This window comes from Mustela nigripes, chromosome 1 (assembly GCF_022355385.1).
Source record: "Mustela nigripes isolate SB6536 chromosome 1, MUSNIG.SB6536, whole genome shotgun sequence".
NCBI classification, from domain to species: Eukaryota; Metazoa; Chordata; class Mammalia; order Carnivora; family Mustelidae; genus Mustela; species Mustela nigripes.
Window position 1 is genome coordinate 170037975 of NC_081557.1, and position 25349 is coordinate 170063323.

At 43.2% G+C, this 25349-nt stretch overlaps 2 protein-coding genes across 4 annotated transcripts in view; both read left to right on the top strand.

Moving 5' to 3' along the window:
• Nucleotides 1–3085: 3085 nt before the first annotated feature.
• SGMS2 (sphingomyelin synthase 2) overlaps nucleotides 3086–25349 on the top strand; it is an 85982-nt gene continuing 63718 nt past the window's right edge. Inside the window, exon 1 of one of the 3 annotated variants that reach the window (XM_059376997.1) lies at nucleotides 3086–3548. The gene's annotated coding sequence lies outside the window, so the exon portion shown is untranslated. Of the gene's footprint in view, nucleotides 3549–3767; nucleotides 3979–4004; nucleotides 4465–25349 lie in introns of those variants that run through there. The other 2 variants (XM_059376987.1, XM_059377006.1) reach the window with 2 other exon arrangements.
• On the top strand, nucleotides 12712–14907 carry LOC132027433 (small ribosomal subunit protein uS8-like). The gene is made up of 2 exons (XM_059416250.1): nucleotides 12712–12814; nucleotides 14516–14907. The coding sequence occupies exons 1-2, from the start codon at nucleotides 12712–12714 to the stop codon at nucleotides 14905–14907; spliced, it is 495 nt and encodes a 164-aa protein (XP_059272233.1).

Here is a 25349-nt window from a genome sequence, read left to right on the forward strand (position 1 = left end):
TCCTTCACACTCTGCCCTTCGATACCTCCCTGGCAAGAGGTAATGTAGTTTGGTCCTAGATTTTTTCATAGGAGTGGTGTTTATTTCACAAAAATGGTGTGTGTGTGTGTGTGTGTGTTGTATTTTCCCTCTGTTTCCTTCAATGCTTATATTTGTCACTAACAAGGACCGTTTTCTTTTCTTTTTTTAAAGATTTGTTTATTTCAGAGTGCCTGGGTGGCTCAGTGAGGTGAAGCCTCTGCCTTCGGCCCAGGTCGTGATCCCAGGGTCCTGGGATAGGGTCCCACATTGGGCTCTCTACTAGATGGGGAGCCTGCTTCCTCCCCTCTCTCTGCCTGCCTCTCTGCCTACTTGCGATCTGTCTGTCCAATAAATTAAAAGAAAAAAAAATCCTTAAAGATTTATTTCAGAAAGCGAGAGAGCATGCACAAAAGCAGGAGGGGCAGAGGGAGGGGGAAAGAGAGGTTTAAGCAGATTCCGTGCTGAGCACAGAGATCAACTCTGGGCTCAATCTCACATCCCGGAGCGTGACCTGAGCTGAAACCAAGGATGGGATGCTTAACTAATTGTGGCATCCAGGCGCCCCAGGAAGGACACATTTAAAGTCAGAGACTATGGGACTATTTTGGTGGTTTTTTTTTTTTTAATTTTATTTATTTATTTGACAGACAGAGATTACAAGTAGGCAGAGAAGCAGACAGAGAGAGAGGGGGAAGCAGGCTCCCCGCTGAGCAGAGAGCCCGATGCGATGCTCGATCCCAGGACCCTGAGATCATGACCCGAGCTGAAGGCAGAGGCTTAACCCACTGAGCCACCCAGGTGCCCCTATTTTGGTTTTTTTTATTGCCTACGGAGTATCCCTTAGCATGAAGTCACTTCACTATTGGTTTGTTGTTTAAGGCTTGTTCATTTGTTTATTTCACTCATTGAGTATTACATGCTGGGCACTATGCTAGATCCTGGAAAAATTGTAAATTAAGAAAACTTTCCCATTGCTGAGACCAATGTTTAGAAGTGCATATGGTGATTCTTAGATAAACAGCATGGGCACAAAGTATGAACTCAATATATTAACATTGTTGGTTGAGTCAATGATTTATGTTATATCCAGAGTAGGCATTATTATAAGAGGAGATAAGAACTACAAATGTTTCCCTAACTTAATCAGTATGTTTTATCATAACAAAGAAATATCTGTAAAATGGTATTTACGGTATTCACTGGTTTAGAAAAAGTTGACAAGAACACACTGGCCAGGCCAGCCCTTTCCTTCCCTTAGAGCCTGCAGCACTGTAATTTTTGGAAGCTGACTAGAGCAAGGACTTAGGAAACTCTGATACATTCTAAGATCAAAAAGTTAAAAAAAAGCAAAATACTTTTCTGTGAGAAGGATAAGTCACCATTTTTCAAGACATAGAAATTAAGATGAATAATTTGCTTTCTCATATGCTAACAATGAAAAAAATGTAAAAACTTCTTGCAACTCAATCACAATTACACTATTACATTTATTGGAGCATATTTAAGTGTGTAATAAAATGACATCATTATTTAATTCACAATATTTAAACCGAGTAATAACCACAAATCCAGAACTATCCATTCAGCTGCCTTCCCGACAGGCGACCCTCTGGGATGAAGCTGCGGGACTTGCATCAGGGAGGAAGACAGCAGGATGGCAGGCTTTGTTCTGAGCTTTTTTACTTCATCCTTCTGCTTAGGCCTGAAAGCCCACAACATCATTTTTTGAGAACTGTAGAAAACCTTATTGATACTTATCTCCATAACATCCAAATATTTGACCATTATAAAGTAGGAAGTCAGTGAGCTATTCACCCAAACTTGCCTGTGGCTACGCACTTGAATCCAGTTCCCTCTGCGTTATCAGTGGACAGGATATTCAAGCTTCTGATTAGGTCTGTGAGTCTTTACAAAAAACTGTTCATTTGAATTTCCATTTACTTTGACTGCATCGCAGCAAACCAATCTATTTGCTATTGTCTTCTGGGCAAAATGCCTGGGCTTTGTAAAATCGAAAACGAACTCCTACTGAAAAGGAAAAATAAACCCGAGGAAAATAAACTTCAGTTGTTGGTGTTCTTTTCTGGGTTCTTACCTTTCCGTAGGTTTTTTGTTTGTTTGTTTGTTTGTTTCTTTTAAAGATGTCTTTATTTATTTATTTATTAGACAGAGAACAGGGGATTGGCAGAGGGAGAGAGAGAATCTTAAGCAGAGCGACCGAGGAGTGTGGGAGGGGGGCAGGGTGCTCCATCCCATGAGGCCCGGAACATGACCTGAGCTGAAACCGAGTTGGAAGCTCAACAGACTGAGCCACCCATGTGCCCCTTACCTTGCGGTAGCTTTAGATGAGTGCATTTTTCACAATAGTGATGCTGAACCTTTGATTAATTTCAGGAGCATCTTCATTTGGGGGAAACTTCTGTAGTGACCTCTCACAGTTGTGTGTTTGGGGGATGTCCTGCATTTTGTTGTTGTTGTTGTTTTTACAGTAGTTTTTAATTACTATAGATGAATGATTGTTTACCTACATGATTTCTGCAATAGGCACCTAGAGATGCCTCTGGGTGATTTTTGCTTATTGTACGGAATCGCCCATAAGTCAGTGCAAATTCTAAACATCATTGCCCAGTCCAGAAGTAGAAATGAACATAAAACATTTATCATTTAAATTCAATAAAGTTTTGGCCGCGTTCTGATTCATCCCAGTTAGAATCTGAGACAGCCATTGTTTAGAGAACTGCCCAGCAGGTGTATGAATAGCAGCTCTAAGGAATCTAGAGCCTTGACTATCTTTTAGGAAGGCAACACCCTTCTAAAAACATAACTGCTGAGTTCATCAAAGAAACCACAGCCCGGGTGCCCTGTGTTCCAAAAGCTGCGGAAGAGCGCAACGTTCACTTGAGCAAAGAACTAGTTTTTCACTGTTTATTTTGGTTACGGTCGCTTGTCCTTAAAGAAAAGCACGTTGATTAACAGGATGAATGACACGGTAGTTAGTCACCGAAGGGAAAGTATTATAAGCCTCATTCACTTGGAGCACCCTTCCAGCTCGCACCTAGAGTTAGCCACAGAGCGGAACTAGGACTACCCTTGCCAGGCAACCTCCTGAGGTTTGGGAAGCCGCCTCTTTGACCTAGGCCTGGGCGGCACCCTTCGAATAAGCGTTGGCTGGTGTCCCCAAGCCCACTCACTCCGTCGTCAGGAAGCAGTTCCTGAATAAGGCAAGGTACGGGGTGGGGAATCCCTTTCCGGCCCCATTCAAAGTTGCCGGGAGTGGGATCCAAAGAACTTTCCCAGATTGATCTCCGTCACCGCTCAAGGAGGTCTGCTCCCGGCCCGCAGGCTTATCGCCGGGAGCCAATCGGCCCAGCGGGCCAAGCCCCTCCTTCCCTGCACCTTCAATGGCTGAGAGAGGGGAGGGTCGGCTGGGGTTTTCTTCTTAAGAAGTCGCACCGGTTTTAAGAGCTCCGCTCTGCGCCTGGACAGCCACAGCGGCGGGAGCGAGCGCTGCCGCCACCGGGCCGCGGGTGAGTCACTGTTTGGAAATGGAGTGGGCGGGCGAGGGTGTGAGAGAATGAATGATGTCAGGAGCGCGCAGGGCGGCGGGCGGGGAGAGCGGGCCGCCGCCGGGCCGCGGTAAACAGCGAGCGCCGCGCCGCGCCGCGGGCCGAGCGGGCGGGGAGACCCCGCCCTCGGCGCGCACGGAGCCGTCCTCGGCCGCCGAGCCCGGCCCGTGCTGCAGCGCCGCCGGGAGCGGCCTCGGGGGCGGCGGCGGCGGGGGAACCCGGAGAGCGGCTTGCCTAGCGGGGCCGCGGCGCAGACGGCGAGACCCCGAGCAAACTTTCTAGCGGCTTCGGTCCGGGGGTGGCTGCGGCAGCGGGCTCCGTCTCCTGGCGGATCCCCGCCCGGGAGCCGGTGCCTTCGGCAGGGAGCGTCGGGAGCCCCAGCAGAGAGCGGGTGAGCAGCGGCCGGAGGGGGCCGGGGAGGAGACCGGGCTGAGAAGCCGCGCGTCGGGCGCCGCGCGGGGAGGGGGAAGGTGGATGGCGAGCGCGGACGTGGCTCTAATTCGGCCCCCGCGCGCCCCGCCCCAGGGCATCCTTCGTTGATGTTGCCTGGTAGGGGGGTGGCTGTGTGGCTGTGTGGCTGAGGCTCCCGGCTCTGAGCATTCGTCTCATTCATTTGCGACCATTTCGGGGAACTCGGTGCTGGCGTTGGAAGGACACAGATTAAACCATACAAGGTCCGGAGCCGCCCCGGAGGGCAGGACTGAAGTTCAGGAGGTGGAGGAGGGACTGTCTTTTTCTTTTCCCAGAGCCGCTTACTGCCGAGGTGTGATCCGCAGAAGCCTGGCCCTGGGCTGCCCACCCCGAAACCTTTCCACGGTTGGCATTCCCCAGCCACTCTGCTTAAGGGAAAGGAGGGTTGGATTCTCCGCGCAAATGGGTGGGTATGGACCCGTCTGCCTCTCCGAGAGTCGGATAATCGTCAGTAACCCGCGGCCACCTCTTGAAAAAAACTCAAACGTTCTGTAATCTTTAATTTCTTTTTTCAATCTGTGCCATTCTTCTGTTTCGTCTCGTCTGCTCTGAAGTGACCTCAAAACGTTTTGACGTGTTTGCTAAATTTTGAAGAGGTTCCACTGTTTAGTGACTCTAGGTTGGGCGTGGATTTTCAATTTAAACTTAACTTTGCAGATCCTTGGTGTCACTCGGAGTCTCCTCTATTAACGGTGGGTTCTCGGTCGCATTGAAGACTGACTCAGTAAAATGGGACTGTCACTACAGATGGTAGTAACGAGGGTGTTAGAGTGAGAAAGACCTAGCATAACGTCTGGCACAAACTGGACCCCAACCGGTTGTGACTGTTTATGTATAAATCATGGTGTGTTCCAGAGCCGGCATGGGTGATAATCAATTAACTTCCACAAAATCTCCTGCTTATAAACTTGGTGGGCTGAGGTTTCCCGTGGGAGATCCTTGGGCAAGTTCCTTGGCTCTTCAAAAAGTTAAGCATTTCATTGTGGATACCTGAAAGGGTCTTTGGTTTCTACCCCATTTCAGTGGAACTGCCCTTTACTGTTTAAACAGAGAGCAACTCCGGAAAGTGACAAACATGGAAATCTGGAGGAAGACTGGAGGGATGGAAAACTCTAACCTTAACTTTTTTGTATTTATTTATTTATTTATTCAAAGTAGGCAGTGCAGAATTTCCTTTTTATAGTCCTTTCCTTGGTTTGTTGCTAGTCTCACCCCACAGTAGTCTTCCGTTGAAGTGTTGTCTTACAAGTTAATATTTAATTCGGTTTCTTTAGTTTTCATTTTTAAGTAAAGCGGATTGACTTAGCAACCTGGAGGGAAATACTGGAAACCCTTGGGTTGCTGCCTCCTGGCCTCAGTTTCTCTTCTCCTGGGATCTTATAAAAGCTCAAGGAAATATTTGGAAGGATGGGAAGTATTTGCTTGGGAATTATTGAAAACATTTGTTCTTAACCATAGGTGTGACAGCATTTAGGGTCAAAGGTCACAGGGAATTTTTCACACTGCATGATGTGGAAAGGTCTTGGGCTTTGGAATCCAGAAGACCTGAGGCTATCTGTATGGTTAACTTGCCATATTTAAGCAAGTGACTTAAACTCTTGGATTTGGGAGGGACTTTAAGCAAAATATAGGTCAAAATAGAAATAATCTTACATCTATTAAAATAGACAATGGAATACAAATGGGAACTTTTTTTTTTTTTTACAAAAGTGCTACTTTGCAGTGAGTTTTTTGGGGGTAAGGTGACAAATACTGAGAATTCTAGACAGTTTTGGACTAGAGTAGCCTGCCTACCTTTACTTAGTCTCTTATGGAGGAATTGAAGCCTCTAACCTCAGCTATCAGACATTTTTTCACTTCGTTCCATTCTTAAACATTTAGTGAGCAGCTACTATATTCTAGCCACTATGCTAGGTACTAGTAATGCTAACATGAAGGAGATTTTGTAACTGTTCTTGAAGCTTACAGTCCAGTAGATAGCGCCCCTTGCTTTTGATTATGGACGGGGTAAAAGGAGCCAAAAAGGAGGAGAGGATGAGGAATTGGGAGAAAATGGGAAGTGAGGAGACTCCCATAGGCTGCCTGCCACTGATAATGCAAGACCCAGCTGCTTTACAATGAGTCCTGAATTGAGGATCATAAATTCTTACGAAGATGAACAAGGTAAATATGCCTTGCTTTGCCCAATAAAAATTAGAGACAAGTGAGGCCGTTAAAATAATTTTAACTGGACACCAGAGCAAACTTGTTTAAATGAAATCTGAAGGGTAAATTCGGCTATACCAGGATTGATTTACGATGACAAGTAGGCAGAGAGGCAGGTGGAGGGGGTGGAAGGAGAAGCAGGCTTCCCATTGAGCAGAGAGCCTGATGTGGGGTTTGATCCCAGGACCCTGAGATCATGACCTTAGCCGAAGGCAGAGGCTTAACCTGCAGAGCCACCCAGACACCCCATGGTAGAATTTTAAGAAGATAATCACTGGGTAATAATATTGCAATTTGTTAAATTTTACCTGTATAGTAAGTAGTATATTACTTATGGAAGTTTATAGGTACAGATTAAACAAACCAACAATCACCCCAGAAAATCACTTAATGCTATATCCTTAAATTGTTTTTCAGCCTGTGAGGACCTATAACACAAAGAGCTAACGTGTTGAGAACACTGATTTAGATTGCCTGAGGTTGCACCTGCTAGAAAGTCATTCTCTGCAAAACCAACAAATTTGTTCCCTATTCACGGTTTTCTAACTTGCTTTTTTCCCATCCAGGTGTGGACATCTTTATCATAAAATACTTTTGGATAACAGCTTTGATAGTTTTCTGTTCAATGGCTGCATCCCAACTGAACCAATCCTCTACCTGGGGACAGTTAGTTTGTTTCCGGTTTTATTATTTTAAGCAACTCTGCACTAAGTATTCTTCTAGCTGTATCTATGTGTCTGGCCATGTTGATTGTGGTCATTTTGCATTTTAAAATGTGGCTTATAGTGTTTAATGTAGCTGCCTTTTTAAAAATCATATTCAGAATAAGAAAGCTTTCTCTTTAAAACTCAAGAGTTTTGGGGCGCCTGGGTGGCTCAGTGGGTTAAGCCGCTGCCTTCGGCTCAGGTCATGATCTCAGGGTCCTGGGATCGAGTCCCGCATCGGGCTCTCTGCTCGGCGGAGAGCCTGCTTCCCTCTCTCTCTGGCTGCCTCTCCGTCTACTTGTGATTTCTCTCTGTCAAGTTAATGAATAAAATCTTTAAAAAAAAAAAAAAAAAAAAAAAAAAAACTCAAGAGTTTTAATTTCTGTGTTCCTTTAGTGTTTCTCTTAAGATTTCAGCAATAGGATCGACCTTCTCTGTGGAGCTGCACGATAGGTCAGTAGCTCATTACACAAGGGATTTATCTGATGAAAACAGAACACACAGGCTTTCTTAAAGAGATATTTGGGCTTGTATTTTGTTATTAGCCAGAAAGCTAAACTTCTGTGGGCAAATAGAGGAGAGTGGAGCCCTGCTAATTTTGTCAGGTAACTCTCTATAAGAAAATCTACTTCCACAATTTGCCTCCTTAGTCCCCATAAAGGTAGACAAATTAAAAATTTCAGATGTTGCATTTAGCAGATTTATCACTATACTAGGTTTAACCAAGCTCCATCACTTTTAAGTAGGTCACCTTTTTTAAAAACCTTATGCATTTATTTGAACTCTTGAAAAGCATATTATCAGGAAGACTTTGTGGGATTGATTTACTGAAAGTGCAATAAATTTCCATTCGCTAATTTTCATGATAGGTATAAAACATTTCTTCATTTAAGCATTCTCAAGTTTTATGCTAATATCATACCCTCTTTGCTACCCTGAATCAGAATTTAAATTTTGCTTTGTGTTTATTTTTCCGTTTCCCGTGCTAGTTACTTTATCCCCTCATGGTTTTGATAAAGGGTGTTGGATTATGAGTAGTGTTCAGTTTAGCTTCTTCATACAGAAACTTGAATCAGTTCCATTTATTAATTTCTAACAATGACTTGTAATTCAAAGCAGAATGTAAAGAAACAGGCCATAGAATGAAAGTTTAAAAAGGGGGCAGCCTGGGTGGCTCAGTCAGTTAAGCAGCTGCCTTCGGCTCAGGTCCCGATCCCAGGGTACTGGAATGGAGGCCCTCTTCAGGCTCCCTGCTTAGCAGAGACTCTACTTCTCCCTCTCCATCTGCCCTTCCCCCCACTCGTGCTCATTCTCTCTCTCTCTGAAATAAAATCTTAAAAAAAAAAAAAAAGTATAAAAAGGGTAAGGTGTTATTTGCTGCCTGGTATTCCCTGCTACCAAACCTAATTTGGTGATTTGCTTACAATTTAAGATTCAGCTTTACAATTCTGTGTGTTAGTTTGATCATGTCACTTAAAATTTTCAAACCAAACTTGGCACATTCCTAGTTTGTTTGTTTGTTTTTTAAAGCATTAAGTGGATTGAGTGTTGTATATGTGCATCTTTTCTTTCAATATATCCCTCCGTACTGTTAAAGGATAAAACCACATAGTAAAATTGTTAAAGAGGAGGGGATGAAAGGAAATGAAGGTAGCAAATTCAAAGCCCAAGAGTCAGAAAAGACACCCAGCTATTAAAAGAGAAAGTCAAAGAGAAAGACTCTGGAAGGACCCTTTCAGGTAAATGTCACTTCTTTCCCTAGTAGTGCCAGCGCTGAGGTTCATTTATCATGATACATTTCAACTGTGGGAAGGAGGTTGCTCAATTGTCAGGGCTAGAATTGAGGCAGGCAGAATTGAGAAGGAGCTGAGATACCCACCTTCCGGCATCCTTGACTCTTAAGCTTACCTGGCAGTACGCACTTCACCCAGAAAGTCTCCATGAGTGTCGAATAGTGGCAGATTGCTCTCCAACTGAAACTGTGGAACTGGGGGCATCCTATTATGGAGAATTGGGGTATGCCGGTCCACCCTGGAACTTAATGACCTCTTTTTAGATGATTAGAAGTGCAAACTATGTGATAGGAATTACACTTTTGAAAAGCTTTTCCATGATTGGGAAGAAACTGAAGGGAGGAAGAGCTCTGGAGGTGGAGAGACCACTGCAGAAACACAGCTGGGAATGTGCCAGAGGCAACTCAAGGTGTCCCATGGCGGGGATGGGGGGGAGCATACCTAATCCTGAGGTCCACTGGCAATTGGCTTCTCCATCTTGGAAATGGGGTCCTGAGAGATCCTGCAGAGGTTGGCCTGGCAGGGGTGCAAACACATGCCACAAGCCTCCTGGGGCCATTTGCTGATGAAACTTATCCTGGGAAGGCACCTCTTAACACACATTCCATAGGAAGGGGTTAAAAATTACTTTAATTAGGTAATCTGACTTAACATCTAGAGAAAACGTGAAGGAATGAGTTCTCATTTAGGTCTAGAGAAGTGGGTCAAAGAAAGAATACATGGTTTTGGATCATGGACCACTTAACTAATTGAGGTACCCTGGAGGCAGACCTTTAGATGGCAGTCCGTCTCCAAAGAGAAGCAGAGACTTCTTAGGAAAATACTTGCGGCTGTTGTTGAACTTAAATGTGAAGCCAAGCCTTTGAAAAGGGAGCTGGAGTGAATCCGGTGAAATAGTAATGGTTAAATAATGGGAGAGACTCGGAGATAGCATTTTCACATCTGCATCTTAGACTGACCTGCAAAATAGAAACTGAGTGCTCTCCGCTGTGGAGGTTGGGAAACCATTTTTAGAAAGGTTAACATACTCAAGGAGGCAGAGCCGGTAGGAAGTAGAGCAAGGGTTTGAGGGGAGACCCTGCACTGCCTAGTATCCCTCAGGGCTTTCTATAATCTTCCCACTCACTCTGGAGATGTGTAAGTTTGAGGGGGTGGGGCAGGTGATACAATACCTTTTGATATAGGATTGTATGTTTACCTTGGGATGCTTATCAGGTCGGAGCTGATACAAGGTCATGAAGGAGTGCCAGAGAGGTGAACCCACATAGGCTTGCCCCACCAGGACAAAGGCAGTTCTCAGAAAACAGGAGCCGCTGTGTAAAAGACAGGTCTCAGGGCCTCCTAGAGAAAGACACAATCCTCGGGGAGGGCAGTGGGGTGTTGTGAGACCCAACACTGCTGCTCACCACTAGATGACCTTGGGCAGCTTCCTCAGATGCACCTCCATTTCTTGACTGTTAACAAGGGAATAAAATATATACTTCAGAAGGTGACCATATGATATATAAAAAGCTTCGTGAGTAAAATATTGAGGGTAATGCTTGGTTCATATAACTACTCGGTGGCTTAGTGTTCATTGTTTTTTTGGCAGACAAGCTGCATCTCTAACTTTTAAAGACGTGTTCCATCCTATTATCTCAAAAAAGCAAATTATCGCTTATTATTTCTTTTGTAATAAAATAGCCATTTGTCACATCATGCCTGTTAGTGGTAGGGTCTGGGTTCTGTCGATCTGCCTTCCCTCGTCCTTCTCCTGGGGGTTAAAATAAAATCCCGGAAGTTGTTTGTACACCACCACTGAATTCAAGAACTTTCATAAGAAGTATATCACGTCAGCTGTGAATGCTGACAAGCTTTCAGAGCCGCAGTCACCATATGCCAGGCCTCTCAGCAGATGCTGGGAGCGTTCACGTCGCACAGCCGCCTCTGTGCCCCACAGAGCTCAGCCTTCTGAGGAGTATTGTACCATGAACACCACTGTCCCAGAAAATGCTTGGGGCCATTAAGAATCACAGACCCCACTGTCCTCCCCGATGCTGTGAGTCTTTCTCTTGGAGGCCCGGAGATGGTTTATTTCACACAGATGCTACTGTTTTCTGACATTTGCATTTGTTCTGCAAGTTGTTTAACCTCCAGTTGTGAGTACCACCCGTCCCCAATAGCTACCAAACTTTAATAGTAACAGAGGGCATTGTTTTTATTAAATTATATTTGTATATGTGTGTGTGTGTGTATGATATATCCTTTATGATGGATTGGTTAGTACTCAGAAAAACACTCCCTTGAAATATAGTCTGATTGGCAAGTTTTAAGCAGCAGGCAGAAACATTTAAAATTGTATTTACCGAATAGTTAAAGCACTCACTACTTGTTGGGGTTTTTTTTTTCTGAGCACTTGGAACTGATTTATATCTCCCCAAACACGCTGAAGTGCATGTTGTTATCCCCATCTTAAGGACCCCCATTTGACATTAGTCACTTGCCTAAGGTCACACAGCTGGGAGGAGGCAGAATTACCTATTGAAAGGAGACAGTTTAGTGGCAGAGCTGAACCACCACACTGTTGATTATAGAACCTAGCATGTATCTCACAATGTGGGTCCCCTTTGTGTCCTATCATGTGCAGTTTTATCAAAGGAAACTTGACACCTGTCCAAACATGCCATCAAATCCCTGCGATTTACCATATGGAGGGTTCAATGAGGTCCTATATTTCAGTATCAGTATTGAAAGATGGCAGTTACTTAATTTTCAGTACAGTTTTGTCACAGTTTTTTTTTTTTAAGATTTTATTTGAGAGAGCGCAAGAGAACACAAGTGGGGCGGGGTCAGAGGAGAGAGAGCTGAGCAGGAAGCCCGGTGTGGGGGGTCCATCCTAGGACCCTGAGATCATGACCTGAGCCAAAGGCATATGTTTAACTCACCGAGCTACCCAGGTGCCCCTCAGACATTTTTCTCTAGAAGTTTCTGAGTGTTTAGTCAGGCTTGGTGATGAGTTTGGGAAAGAAGTACATTCTTCTGTCCCCTGATTAGTGCATTCAGCTCAGTAAGAAGATCTGCTTCTTATGCCTTATGCCTGCTACTCTAATGATACTTATTTTTTCAGTTTTAGTTCTTTCACCAATTATAGTTGAAAGTTCTGTTGGGGGAGAGTAGCTTGTACATGAGGTTTCATTGACTTTTTTTCCCATAAGTATTGGAGATGGTGGTAGGCAGAGTCATGGCCCTCTGAAGGTTTCAGATCCTAAGCCCCAGAATCTGTGTATCCTTTATGTTATACGGCAAGAGGGAATTAAGGTTGCTAATCAGCTGATGTTACCATATGGAGATTAGCCTGGATTGTCTGGTTGGACCCAGTGGAAAAGAGAAGCACAAGAGTCAGAACCAGAGAGTCAGAACTAACAGAGCTTTGAGTTTAAAAAACTCAAAGGACCATTGCTGGCTTTGAAGATGGAAGGGGGCCACGAGCCAAGGAATGGATGCAGTTTCTAGTAGCTGGAAAAGGCGAAACTAGATTCTCCTGAGGGCCTCCAGAAAGGAATGCAGCCCTGCTGACACTTGGATTCTAGCCCAGTGCAAACCATTTTGTACTTCTGACCTCCAGAAGTGTAAGAAAATAAATGCGTGTTGTTTAAGCCACTGCATTTGTAGTAACCTGTTAAAGCACCAAAGGGAAACTAATAGAGGTATCAGAACACTTGGCAAATTCCGTTCTGTTCCTTTGCCAGCCCCAGGAAAGTTGCTTAATCTCATGACTTACGGTTAGGGGCACATCAGGTGTGGTGAGTGTTTACCTTTGGGGGGCTGTCCTATTTTCCTGTTACCCTGTTTTACAAAGTGGCAAAATTAGCCACTTTAGGGGCAGAGGGAGTTGACTCGATAATTCTATACATTTTTACACCTGGTCAGTGTTTAAAAGGCCAGTTCCAAGATTTTAGCAAAAAACAGTCTATGGAGCAAGTAGTGGCCCTTGGGCCTTTCCCATCAGAGTTGCTGGACAGAAATGCAGCTGCACCCCACAGAGTAGTTGTCACCACCCAGCATTTGTCTGGGGGTAAGATGATAGCCCAGATGTGGTGGAGATGATCACTTGTTGAGTTTTGACTACAGATTTGCTTTAATTTTTTAAAATTAGCTCTTTGCTTATCTAACAATGTTAATATGCATTCTCGGAGAGCAAGGATACATCTAGGCAAAGACTTCCCAAACTGTAACGCATAAATAAAAGAGAATATCATTCATCACATCGTCTATAGCAAGTATCCAGAGGGTTGTAGGCCCCCCAGTAGGTGATATCTTGGAATCAAAGTATCAGTTATTGGTATTTAAAGATAATAGTTTTAATGGATGGGGTTAGTGTTTGTTGTTGTTGTTTTAAGGCTTCCTCCAGTAACTAATCTCCTAATCTTACATTGTGATTTGGAGACAACTTTGATTAATTAGGGGTCTCTCCTTTGTTACAGTGTAAAAATAGCAGTGTAAGGAATAAAATCTTCGGAATTTTCCCATATAAAAAATGAAACAAAGGCTAATGTAAGATTTTTAAAAATAATTTTAAAGAAATATAAGTGGAAAATTAACAGGATGGCATAAGTATATATATATAGCAGTTTCTGGGAGGAGGAGACTGCCTTGCATAGAAATGCATTAAAAATTGGAAACTCCAAAAAACCACAGAGGTAGGACATACTCATATTTGCATTTACTTTAAATATACCCTTTTAGATTTGTAGTCACTTTGTTAGTTTAGGGGGGAAATTATAGACATATAAAAAAGTAGGATTGATTTCCTCTTACAAATATGAAGGTCTGGAAAAAAACTCAAAACGATGTGGAGGAAAGAAAGTTTTTGTCTGTGTTCTACAATGTGTTCTACAATGCTCTGGGCAGAGATTTTTCTAGGCTCTCCCTAGCATAGGAATTTCTTGAGCCTCGGCTCTGTGCATGCAGTACTCCTATATGACCCTTGACTCATTCGCTTGCATTTTATCCCCATCAAGTAATTCTTGGTGAATGGTTTGCTTTTCCCTGCCAGTGTCTCCATAGAAGAATGAGGATGTCTAGGTTATGTAAGAGGCCTAGGAACATTCGCTCCTACCAGCAGGTATCTATCCGATCCCTTCGCCATTACTGATAAGTTAATAGACTGATGTTTTCTGTTGCATCTTTCATTAGCATGAATCAGCTCCCTAGTGTCTCTCTCCTGGGTGAACTGATGAAAGAGTTTCTGGGCAAAGCCCAGACCTGGGACCAGTGTGCTGCCCTGCCCTCTCACCCCTACCCCAGGAGATAACCATCCACTAAGAACCCAGGGTTGTCCAGCAGAATTATATATGAACCACACATGATGGTCACATATATAATTTGAGTTTTCTGACAGCCACATTTTTTGTTACAAAAAGTTAAAAAAGGTGAACTTAATTTTAAGAACATATTTTAACTCCATATATCAAAATGTTCTATTTCATATTATCAGTTACGATCGATCTAAAAGTTCTTGGCATATTTATACATTTTTTTCCTTAATCTGCACTCATAGCACATCTCTCCATGGGCCACATCCCGAGGGCTTAGTAACCACATGTGGCTAGCAGCTACCCTACCAGGCAGTGCCCCTCTGACCAGCTTTACCATTAAGCAGGGATACCCTCCTTGAATCTGGAGAGAATTCTTGAATAGTTGCCATCCAGTGATTCTGGGGTGTTGTGTAAAAATTGAGTGTCGCTCTTCCTGCCATCTTTCCTTGCCGCCATAGCGGTGTGCAGGAATGTCATGGCAGATGCTGTGAGGAGCAGTAACAATGCTGGAAAGAGAGGCAGACTCCAGCTTCTTAGTAGGCCGGGCTCCAAAGTCATCTCCTGGTTTCTGGCCGTGATGACGAGGCCTGGTTGCATTGGTGAATTTGAAATCATTGATGATCACAGAGCAGGGAAAATTTCTGTGAACCTCATAGGCAGGTTAAACGAGTGTGGAGTGATCAGCCCGAGATCTGATGTACAACTGAAAGATCTAGAAAAATGGCAGGCTAACCTGCTCCCATCCTGCCAGTTTGGTTTCATTGTCCTGACAGCCTCCGCTGGCATCATGGATCCTAAAGGAGCAAGACAAAAACACAGAGGAGGGAAAATCCTGGGATTCTTTTTCTAGGGTTATAATACATATGTGCAAATAAAATGCCTCAGTGGCAAAAAAATAAAACCAAAACCAAAAACCAAATGATGTCGTGGAATCACCTTGGTGAGCCCCAGAGAAAGCTGGTTCCCAGTCCTTTTGCTAGAAGACTGAGCAGGCTCAACAGTACGGTGGAACACGCCTCTACAGTTACTCGTGACGTAAATGTGTGAATTTCAATGTCAGGAGGTGTGTCTGGGCCTAGACAAGAATTATTTAGATAATGAGGCTCATGCAAACAGAAGAGATGACAGCTTACAGCTGTGATCCATGGGATGTGTGTGGGCTTCTGGCCTGGCCTCAGCCCCTCGGGGTTCAGCACACTTAACTCCTCTTGTCTCTCACCTTGCTGTCTGACCTGTTTATCTGCCGCCTGTCCTGTTATATTCGTCCTGTCCTCGCCCTGTTTATATCCATAATGCCGCTCTCTAGTGTATGCCCTTACTCTGTTGCTTTTCGTAGCAATCTGAGAAGCAAGACTCCTGTAAAACCAGGATGACTGAAATCATTACTTGCTATCAAATATCCGTGCGTCAGGAACTTTAAGGTTAGAATATAAGAAGGCACAGGCGTGGTGGGTGTGAAAGGGAGAGGAGGGAGGGGAGGAAGGACGGAAGAGCGCGGTCCTGTGTGGGAAAAGGACTGAAAGCAGAGGGTCTCATAGCAGAAACACTCCCCAGCTACTGGGCAAGCCGTTGTTGTCACAAAATTCTCAAGATGGGTTGCTTTGGGTTTCACAAATGTATTGACTTTATTCAGATGCCTCTTGGATACAGTTGAGACATGGTCCCAGGCCCTCCTCAGTTCCTTCTGAAATTGATTAGTACATTTGACACAATGTTTTGAGCACTTGCTATGTGCTAAACTTTATTCTTTTTTTTTTTTTTTTTAGATTTTATTTATTTATTTGACAGAGGGGTTGGGGGGAACACAAGCGGGGCCAGGGCACAGTGGAGTAGGAGAGGGAGAAGTAGGTTTCCCGCTGAGCGGGGATCCCGAAGCAGGATTCCATCCCAGGACCCTGAGATCATGACCTGAGCCAAAGGCAGACGCTTAATTGACTGAGCCACCGAGACATCCCTAGACTTTATTCTTGATTCTAGGGATTCAGTGAACAGGAGTTGAGGTTCTACTCTCATGGAGATTGTTGGAGTTAATGTGTTGAGGGAAGAAAAGATGTTACACAGAGAGGTTGAGCAATGTAAACAAGTAAGACCAGTATATAAACAAGGTAAAGTTCAGTGTTGGACCCATTCTTCAAAGCCAGCTCGGTCACCTGGTGTAGAGTGACTGGCAAAGCCTGTGCCAGCAGTCAGGAGAGGCTTGTTGGAAGCACTGAAGTGTAAAGGATGAGAGGGAAGGGCGTGTGCAGCAGGCGGAGGACGAGAGTGCTTGGTCACACCAGGAGTGGGAGTGAGAAGTGTCCAGGCCCCTCTGGATCAGGTGGGGTGGGGCTTGCAGACTTGGTACGGAGCATGAGCCTTCTTGCAAATGCAGTGAGAAGGTGTCAAGAAGTGGTCTGAGAAGGAGCCGGCATGATCTGATTTAGATTTGTGACATACTGTGGCTGCTGGGCAAAGAAGGAAGTAGAAGGGGCCAAGAGTAGAAGCAAGATCAGTTGTGAAGCTACTGCCTGAAAAGGTATGTGGCCAGCAGTAAGGGAGCAGTGTTGAAGAGGGAGAGCCCTGGATGGATTGGAGAGGGATGGAGATAGGATTCACAAGATTGATTGATTGATCAAAGAGAGAGAGAGAGTGACAGCAAGCAGGTGTAGTGGCAGGCAGAGGGAAAAGCAGGCTCCCCGTTGAGGATGGAGCCCAGTGTGGGACTCAGTCTCAGGACTCTGGAATCATGACCTGAGCTGAAGGCAGACACTTCACCGACTGAGCCACCCAGGCATCCCAGGGTTGACAAGACTTATGGTTAGGCTTTGATGAGTGACACGAGAGAGTAGGAGAAGTCAAGCAGAACTGCCAGATGGGTGGTAGGTAGGTAAGAGGATTGTGGGGAGTAGAGTTCTGTTCTGGCCACTGGTAAGTTTAAGTTGCCTGTTCTCATGGAGACAGATGTCAACCAGCAGTGACCTGTGTTCAGGGGTGAGGTTGGGTTCTGAGGTGTTTGGGGAATCTGCTGTCACCTAGGGAGGCTTCACAGGCAGAGAAGAGAGAGAGATAAGGCTTCAAGCAATGACAGTTGGGAGATCAAGTAGGAGACCATGGAGGAACCAATGAGGCAGGAGGAAGACCAGAAGGGAAGGATGTTCCAGATGCCGACAGAACCGGGTGTCTAGAGCAGGATGGAGTAATTGGTGCTGTTGTAAGTTCTTGACAAGTTGGGTAAGAGGAAAACACAGTATTTGCTGGGTTTGCCAGTATGGAGGATTCCTGTAGGTAATGGTCTTGTGTTTTAGAGACATGATTTAAGGCACAAATATATTGACCTCCACTGTCTCCTGCAGCAAACTTTCCTCACCCTCTCCCTTCTCAACATCACCCTTGCTGGCTAGATGTGCTCTCTTTGTTCCAGAGTACTGAGGCCTTTCTTTGTCCCTGGACTACCATAGCGTAACATGCTTTTCTGTTGAAATTAGGCTCTTTCAGAATGAGTTCCTTAACAGCAGAACTTCTAGGTGGGTTTTGTTTTTTTTTGTTTGGTGGGCTTTTGGTTTTGTTTTGTTTTTTGTTTTGGTATTTCCTAGCATGATGCAGACACTCAGTACATGTTTTCTGAATCAGTGTGTTGAGGATCATTGAATACTGTGGTTTTGCTTGTGTTTTTTACCCCTGTGTTGTGGCAGGCACAGGCCAACAAAGAGCACAGGTTTTCAGATTCTCCTCTGCCTTCTACGGCCATGGTCTTGCTGGGCCGAGGTTAGCTTTTGCCCAGGACTGCCCCCTCCTCCCCCCATGCCGCTGGCCAGTGGCTGCTTTGGACGCCTTGCTTAGCTCTGGTCCCCTGTGGTCCTCTCTGCTTCGCCCTTTCACTCATACCTTGTGCCTTCTCAGGAGCCACATTCGAGCACCTGTGGAGATCACGTCCCTGTTTGAGGAACTACATCTCTTCCCCGCTTTTAGACTCTCTGGAAGAAGTCATCTGCAGTTTCTGCATACAATTTACCTACCACTTTTACCCCATTGCATACTTCGTGTCTTAAAGGCCTCGAAGCAACTGATCATAGCAGCTTCAAAAGGGATCTTTTTAGCAAATTTTTTTTTTCTTTTCTTCTTTTTTTGTTTTGTTTTGTTTTGGGGACTTTTTGTTTTTTGTTTTTGTTTTTGTTGTGTGTGTGTGTGTGTGTGTGTCTGTGTGTGTCTGTCTGTCTGTCTGTCTTTGAGTGGTTATTTTCCCACCAGGGCTGTGTGGAAAATTTTCTTCTTCTACACTGTTTCTATCACTTTGTTTTCTACTTCATTATCCTCCTGTTGCAACACCGCAATTATACTAGTTGCTGTGGAGATATTAAGTGCATTGCTAATAATGGAGGATTATTCCTTTAGGTGGAAGAATAGAAGCAAGAGGAGAATATAAATCTTGTTTTTGTGCAAATGTTTCCTAGTAACAAAAATAACTAAGTGGTAATAGAGACTGTGGTACAGAAATGTCTATATGGGGTTGGCTTGTGTTTTTAAAAAAGGATTGGCTTTCTTAATTAAAGGAAATATTAATTTAAGCTTCTGGTCCTCTTAGAGATTAATTCCCTAGTTTAATACTTTACTATTCATTCTTTAGTTTATATTCTTTGTCCAGGAGGGTGTTGTCCCAGATAGGCCAAATTTTTTTTAGACTTCATCTTTTAAAATTTTTCTTTTTTTTTTTTAAAGATTTTATTTATTTACTTGACAGACAAAGGTCACAAGTAGGCAGAGAGGCAGGCAGAGAGAGAGGGGGAAGCAGGTTCCCTGCGGAGCAGAGAGCCCGATGTGGGGCTTGATCCCAGGATCCTGGGATCACCACCCGAGCCGAAGGCAGAGGCTTTAACCCACTGAGCCACCCAGGTGCCCCTAAAATTTATTTCTTAAAACTTTTTTTAAAATTTAAAAAAAAATCCTTTTTTAAAAACTTCACTAAAGATACACATTTTAATATTGTTCATCTCATTTCTGTTTCATGAAATTTATAGTTTTCAATGGACTTTTTTTTCTTAAGATTTATTTATTTTAGAGAGAGAGAGAGAGCACGTGTGAGCATAGGAAGGGGCAGAAGGAGAGGGAGAGAGAAACTTTTAGCAGACTTCTCGCTGAGCTGAGCTCGGAGCCTGATGCGGGCATTCATCTGAGGGCCCTGGATCACCATCTGAGCAGAAACCAAGAGGTGGATGCTTAGCCAGCTGCACCATCCAGGGACTCCTCCATGGACTTATTATAATGAAGCTGAGCATGTGCCCTGGTTTGCCCAGGACAGCCCCAGTGTGTAAACTGTCGTCCTGGTGTAATTACTAGTGAGACTATCTTATACTCTCAGAACTGGCTTCCTTAGGATGTTGAATTATATGGTTACCCTAATTAAAGACCACATTTATTTGTTTTTTTTTTTTTTTGTAATTTTTAAAGATTTATTTACTTGGGGGGAGGGGCAGAGGAAGAGGAAGAGGGAGAGAATCTCAAGCAGGTTCCTTGCTGAGCATGGAGCCTAACTTGGAGCTCCATCCCAGGACCCTGAGATCATACCCTGAGCAGAAACCAAGAGCTGGATGCTGAACCGGCTGAGCCAAGTGCCCCTAAAGACCACATTTAATAGGAAACTAAGGGAATGAAGTATTTTATATATTCTTGTTTTAATCCAGATAACATATACATACATATATTTAGATAGATAGAGATGGGTATACATGTGTGGATTTTATACACACACACACATACATATATGTGTATATATTTTTTATTTCACTTCCTCCAGCTGATGGTTTAGAACTTGCCAAATGTCTTGATGCTATAGAAAGACACATATATACTTATACACACATGTATAAACATATATGTACACACACACACATATATAAATTTCTCATCTTCATAATTCCCTTATATTTTCACTCAAATTCATTTTACTATAATAATGCTTGACCTGGCTCCTCCTATATGGACAGGATCTATTTTCAAGGATTAATGTCCAAATATTGACTGTTCTGTTTCAAAATGACTTCTCATATCTCAGTTGATTTCCCTCTGTCCAATACAAATGCTCACTTCTTGTTAACATTAGATTTTTACCCCCTGCCTGTGTTAGAATTGGGTGTATATCCTAAACTATCCCATTGTATTGTCTGTTAGCAGCTCAGTTATTGATCTACCCATCTACCCAAAGGTAGATACCTATCTACTCAAGGTAGATACCTTGAAGAGTAAAAAGTACCATTTTGATATTCAGACTTACCTTTAAAAATATGCACATTCCTTCCCTGACCCATCCCACTTAGTGTCAAGTTTATTATTGTAAAAACTCTGAAAGCCATATTAAAATTTTTATAATTGATCCAAGATCGTTGGGGAAATTTCTGGGAGTTTATGTTCTGGGGCTAAGGGGATCTTGAAGTGGCTTAAAAAGTAAGTAAGAGTTAGTGAATTGCCAGTATTGAAGAGCGAGCTCTTGGGATAATCTCTGGACAAGGGTGCTGACACGTCCTTCAGTATGTCAGGGGAATATAAGTCTGTGGAAGTGAGGGGGTTTGGTAAGAAGCAGAGAGCGCCATTTTGTGCCAGGCTGGCTGTGCTGTTATAAACAGACAGATATGCTCCCTCCCCCTCTTGGAGCCTACCACCTAGTGTGGGAGCCATCCGATTAAAACCAGGAAACAAGTATATAATCTCCAACTGTGAAATAGTGGTGAGAGAGAATAAGAGGGGAGATTTTTTTTTAGGTCAGGAAAACAGCTCTTCGGGAAGGAACGTTAAAGTTGAGAAGGCTGAGAAGATGCTGGCCCTTTGTGTGGTGTTGATAGAACAATGATGGTGTTGCTCTATCAAGGTGGGACTCAGGTTAAATTATTCTGGATCATTTAGTCAATTAGTAGCAAATAAGGTGCCCTCTGGGTTCCTCTGTCAGTGTTTCGCAGCCTTTTTTTTTTTTCATTATTGCCTTTTTTAGATAGTTTTTCCTAACTATTCCCTTCCTCCTTGTGAAATATTAATGCCCTTTGGAGGATCACAAACCATTTCTTCCACCCTTAGAGCACCACTTTTCGCCAGTGAGAATGCAAACTCTATCAGTTATTGTCTGTGGGGTGCATTTTAGGGTAGTCAGAAATGGGCTTTTATTGAGTTAACATAATATCCTTGGATCTCCAACTGGATTTGAATTTTCTTGAGGCAGAGACCATCTCCAATAAGGACAGTACTAATAATGTGTGCCACTGACTGTGACACTTTTTTATTTTTAACATCCATGAGATTGGGAAGGGTGAAATAAAAGCATCTGAAGTAGAGTAGAAAAACCCTAAATGGCTTAGTTCATCTAATTTCCTATTTAGATGAAGAAACAAAGACTACTGGGAAGGCTAGGGCTAATCAGTCTCTCGAATCCATTGGCGCCATTTCCAGGACACTCTTGCTAAGGAGCAGATTTAGGAAGGTGGTGATCGATAGGAGCAATCCAGGTTTTATTGTCCCGCTTGAAAATTTGCTTGTGCGCATGTGTGCACAAAGTTGCAGTCTCACCTAGGGAGATTAAATTGGCAGATTTTTCCAATACTTTTCTAAAACAAGGATGAAAAGGAAAATCTGATCAGCAATCACTTCTGTGTTTCCGAGGCCACACATCTGTCTCAAAGGCAGCTCTACAGGAATGTAGGAGAAAAGTGAACTAAAGATAGAGGATACTAGTAAGCTTTTTAAGAGAAGGAATTAAGATGTCACTGTTCTTTACCACTCAGATTCTTTCACCATTAGGGTTGGGATCATACATGTCTAAAGGACATGGGTTTATCAAGGATAATTCATGTAATATATAAGGTTGGGAGAAATGCAGAGAATATATCTGAAATTAGGTGATGGAACCTCTAGTCTGGCTCTTTCTCTGTATCAGTCTCTGTGTGTTCACGTATGTGAGAGAAATTTCGTTCAAGCTTGTTCTAATTATCTGGCCCATAGTTATGGAAACTGAAGAAAGGTGTAGCTGTCTTCATGACCTGTCTTGTAATTTCTTCTTGTTGCCTTAGTGAATTTTGGAGATAGGCTCAGTGGATGACACAGGCTTCTAAATTTTGCAGCCATAACTTCCTTTTACTGTATCTTCATCCACATCAGTCACATTTTAATTTTTTAAATTTAAATTTAAATTTTTTTAAATATTTAATTTTAATTTTAATTTTTTTTCAAGATCTGTATTCAGTGGTGTAATCCAAGTCTACTTCCCCTCACCCCAACCCTTTCTAATTGTGCTTTTTAGTTGTTTTGTTTACCTTCTTGACAAGTCCAGTACTTTTAGTAGGTGAACAAGGAGTAGAAAAATTATGAAAATACAGCCACATGGATGTAATTTATAAATTCTTTCCAAAGGGTAAAGTGGAGGACACAGAAAGTAGAAGTATGGTATCAGTCCCTAAACCTCATTCCTGTTCTTTTTGCCCCATTTACACAAGCAGGGGAGCCCTGGCCTTACCCAGCCATCATTAAGAAAATGAAGCTGAATTTGTTTGTTTGTTTGTTTGTTTTTAAAGATTTTACTTATTTATTTGACAGAAAAAGATCACAAGTAGGCAGAGAGGCAGGCGGGGTGGGAGAAGCAGTATCTTTGCCGAGCAGGGAGCTCGATGTGGGGCTCGATCCCAGGACCCTGAGATGCTGACCTGAACCAAAGCCAGAGGCTTCGCCCACTGAGCCACCCAGGTACCCCGAATTTGTTTGTTTTAAATGATGTACTTGGCCCACGCTTCTAAAATGTGATTTATGAAACAATCAGGGTTGGATACATACTTTTTTATACAAGTAATTAATTACCTAGTTTTGAATTCTGAGAATCCTTTGATTCCTTCCAACATGGAAAAAAAAAAGAGGAAATGTTAATAAAATGCCATTTTGAGTCATTTGTCCTTAAAAACATTTTTATTAATTAAAATGAGATTTGATTATCTTCTACAGAGGATTTGGATTGAGTCTTTAAACCTAGCCAGAACTTAACAAATATAGCTGTCTGATAAGCCACCTTTATTATTATTTGTTTATAAACCATACGTGTTACTAGTAGTTCTAAATGTTTCGTATGGAAATGGAAGTAGTGGAAGTAATGTGGTGTCAGCTATGAATTGCCACACACACGGTTGTTAATGACAAGTGGAATATGCTGAAGGTGTGCCAGCCACAGGACATTGGAAATGGAAGTATGAGGCCCAGACTCCCCAGAGTCAGCCTCCAAACTGAAGCTGCTTTCACAGGAAGAGCTTCCAAGGTCCCACACCTTTTGGGTTAGGACTAAAAAGTAAAATCGTCGTGCGGTAGGCACGAAAGGCATTCAGAATAATCAGGTTCCATGTGCAATTGTGAACTGAAGTTGTAATTCACAGAAGCCTTAAGAAGGCCTGATTGAAATGGACATGTTTAAGATCACAGTAGGAGGCAGAATGGTAGAAAAATATCTCTTGGACCTGGCCCCTATTTCCATCTTATCAGCAGATATGCCTCATGTCAGCAGCATCTTACCTGATGAAAGGTTCTTGGTAGAAGGTTGCTTGAGGCAGACACAGCTTGGGAGCTCTTCCATTCGAGAGCTCCATTAACCTGAGTGTTTGGCTGCAAGGATGTTCTTAAGGGATGTCTTAGATGTCCTCCTGGAAGCAAAACAAGTCTTCTCTTAGGTGTGGTTTCATCTGGGTACAGTTTTGCAAATGGCACATTATGGATCTGTGCTAAGTGCCTCCTCCTGTGTATGTAGGCTGCACTCAGTGAGGCCTTTCATGTCAGCATGAGCTGGGCCCTGCCGTTTGGTATCCAGAGCACAGCCTCCGTGTTGGTTGGGATAAATATGTATGATGTGGCATATGAAAACCTGTGGGGGCAGTGATGGAGTTACAGATCTAAACATGTTCTACCACAACGTGGAGTGCTGCCCTGACCACAGAGGTTGCTCCGTCCACATTAAGCAGTGTTTAGAACGCTCTCTACATTTAGAAGGCTTAAGTGCTTTTGAATTATAGGGCAAATTTAGATCAGCGGTCGTGTTTGAGCAAATCGTCTTTGTTCTTGAAGGACATAACCAGAGCTGTTTTTGCCATTAATATAGGAATATTGCTGTACAGCTTGAATCATAATATTTGGAGTATTTTTAAAATACTTTTAAAACATTATCACTGTCTTAAATATGAATGAGTTTATAGGTAAATCTAAGAAGTACTTTTTTAAAATTAATAGGCTTTACTTTTTGGAGCAGTTTTAGGTTTCCAAAAAAAGTGAGCAGAGACTGTGGAGTTTTCCCTATCATTAATGTCTTACTTCAGTGTCATACACTCGTTATCATTGATGAGCCAGTATTGATACATTATTATTAACAAAAATCCACAGTTTACATTAGAGTTTACTCTTTGTGTTATGGGTTTTGAAAAATGTGTAATGACATGTATCCATTATCCCAGTGTCGTATGAAATAGTTACGCTGCCCTAAAATTTCACAGTGCTTCTCTTCACCTTCTCATTTCCCTGCCCTAACTCCTGGCATTCACTGATGGAAGGTTCTTGGTAGAAGGTTGCTTGACGTATTTATTTCAGAGAGAGAAAGAGTACACATGCTGGGGGAGAGGAAGGGGGAGGGGGGGAAGGAATCCCAAGCCCACTCAACACTAAACACGGAGCCCAATATGGGGCCCAATTTCACAACCCTGAGATCATGACCTGAGTGGAAATTTAAGAGTCAGACGCTCAACCAACTGAACCACCCAGGTGCCCCACTGTTGATTGATTTTTATTGTTGGGTTCAACTATGTCCTCCCTGATTTCCTGCCTGCTGCACCTATTAAAGTGACTTTTTAAAAGATCACAGTTAGCAATATCAGAATCCAGATGAAAGCCAGTTCTCCTAATTGTAATGAAATATTCTTTGCCCCTCATGTTTCTTCTAGGAAGCCCCTTTGCTTCTTGTTTTCATTGTATTTCCTATTGCTGACAGTTAGAGAGTAGCTCACCCACTAATATACTACTACTGTAACTGTAATATACTATTACAGTTGAACCAAACTACCGTGAAAAGTGCCTTTGACATGTGTGCAGTTCTTTTACTCATTTTGTTTGTTTAGAGATGTGATGGCAAGGGCGCCTGGGTGGCTCAGTGGGTTGAGGCGGAGGTCATGCTCTCAGGGTCCTCAGATTGAGCCCCGCATCAGGCTGTCTGCTCAGCAGGGAGCCTGCTTCTCCCTCTGTCTCTATCTGTTGCTCTGCCTACTTGTGATCTCTCTCTCTGTGTCAAATAAATAAATAAAATCTTTTTAAAAAATA

What these genes read in the sequence shown, in the direction of transcription:
- LOC132027433 (XM_059416250.1), top strand. Translation starts at nt 12,712, where the DNA reads ATGGAGCAAGTAGTGGCCCTTGGGCCTTTCCCATCAGAGTTGCTGGAC. An exon ending in CACCCAGCATTTGTCTGGGG is followed by an intron (nt 12,815 to 14,515) that starts GTAAGATGATAG and finishes TTGCCGCCATAG; the next exon opens with CGGTGTGCAGGAATGTCATG.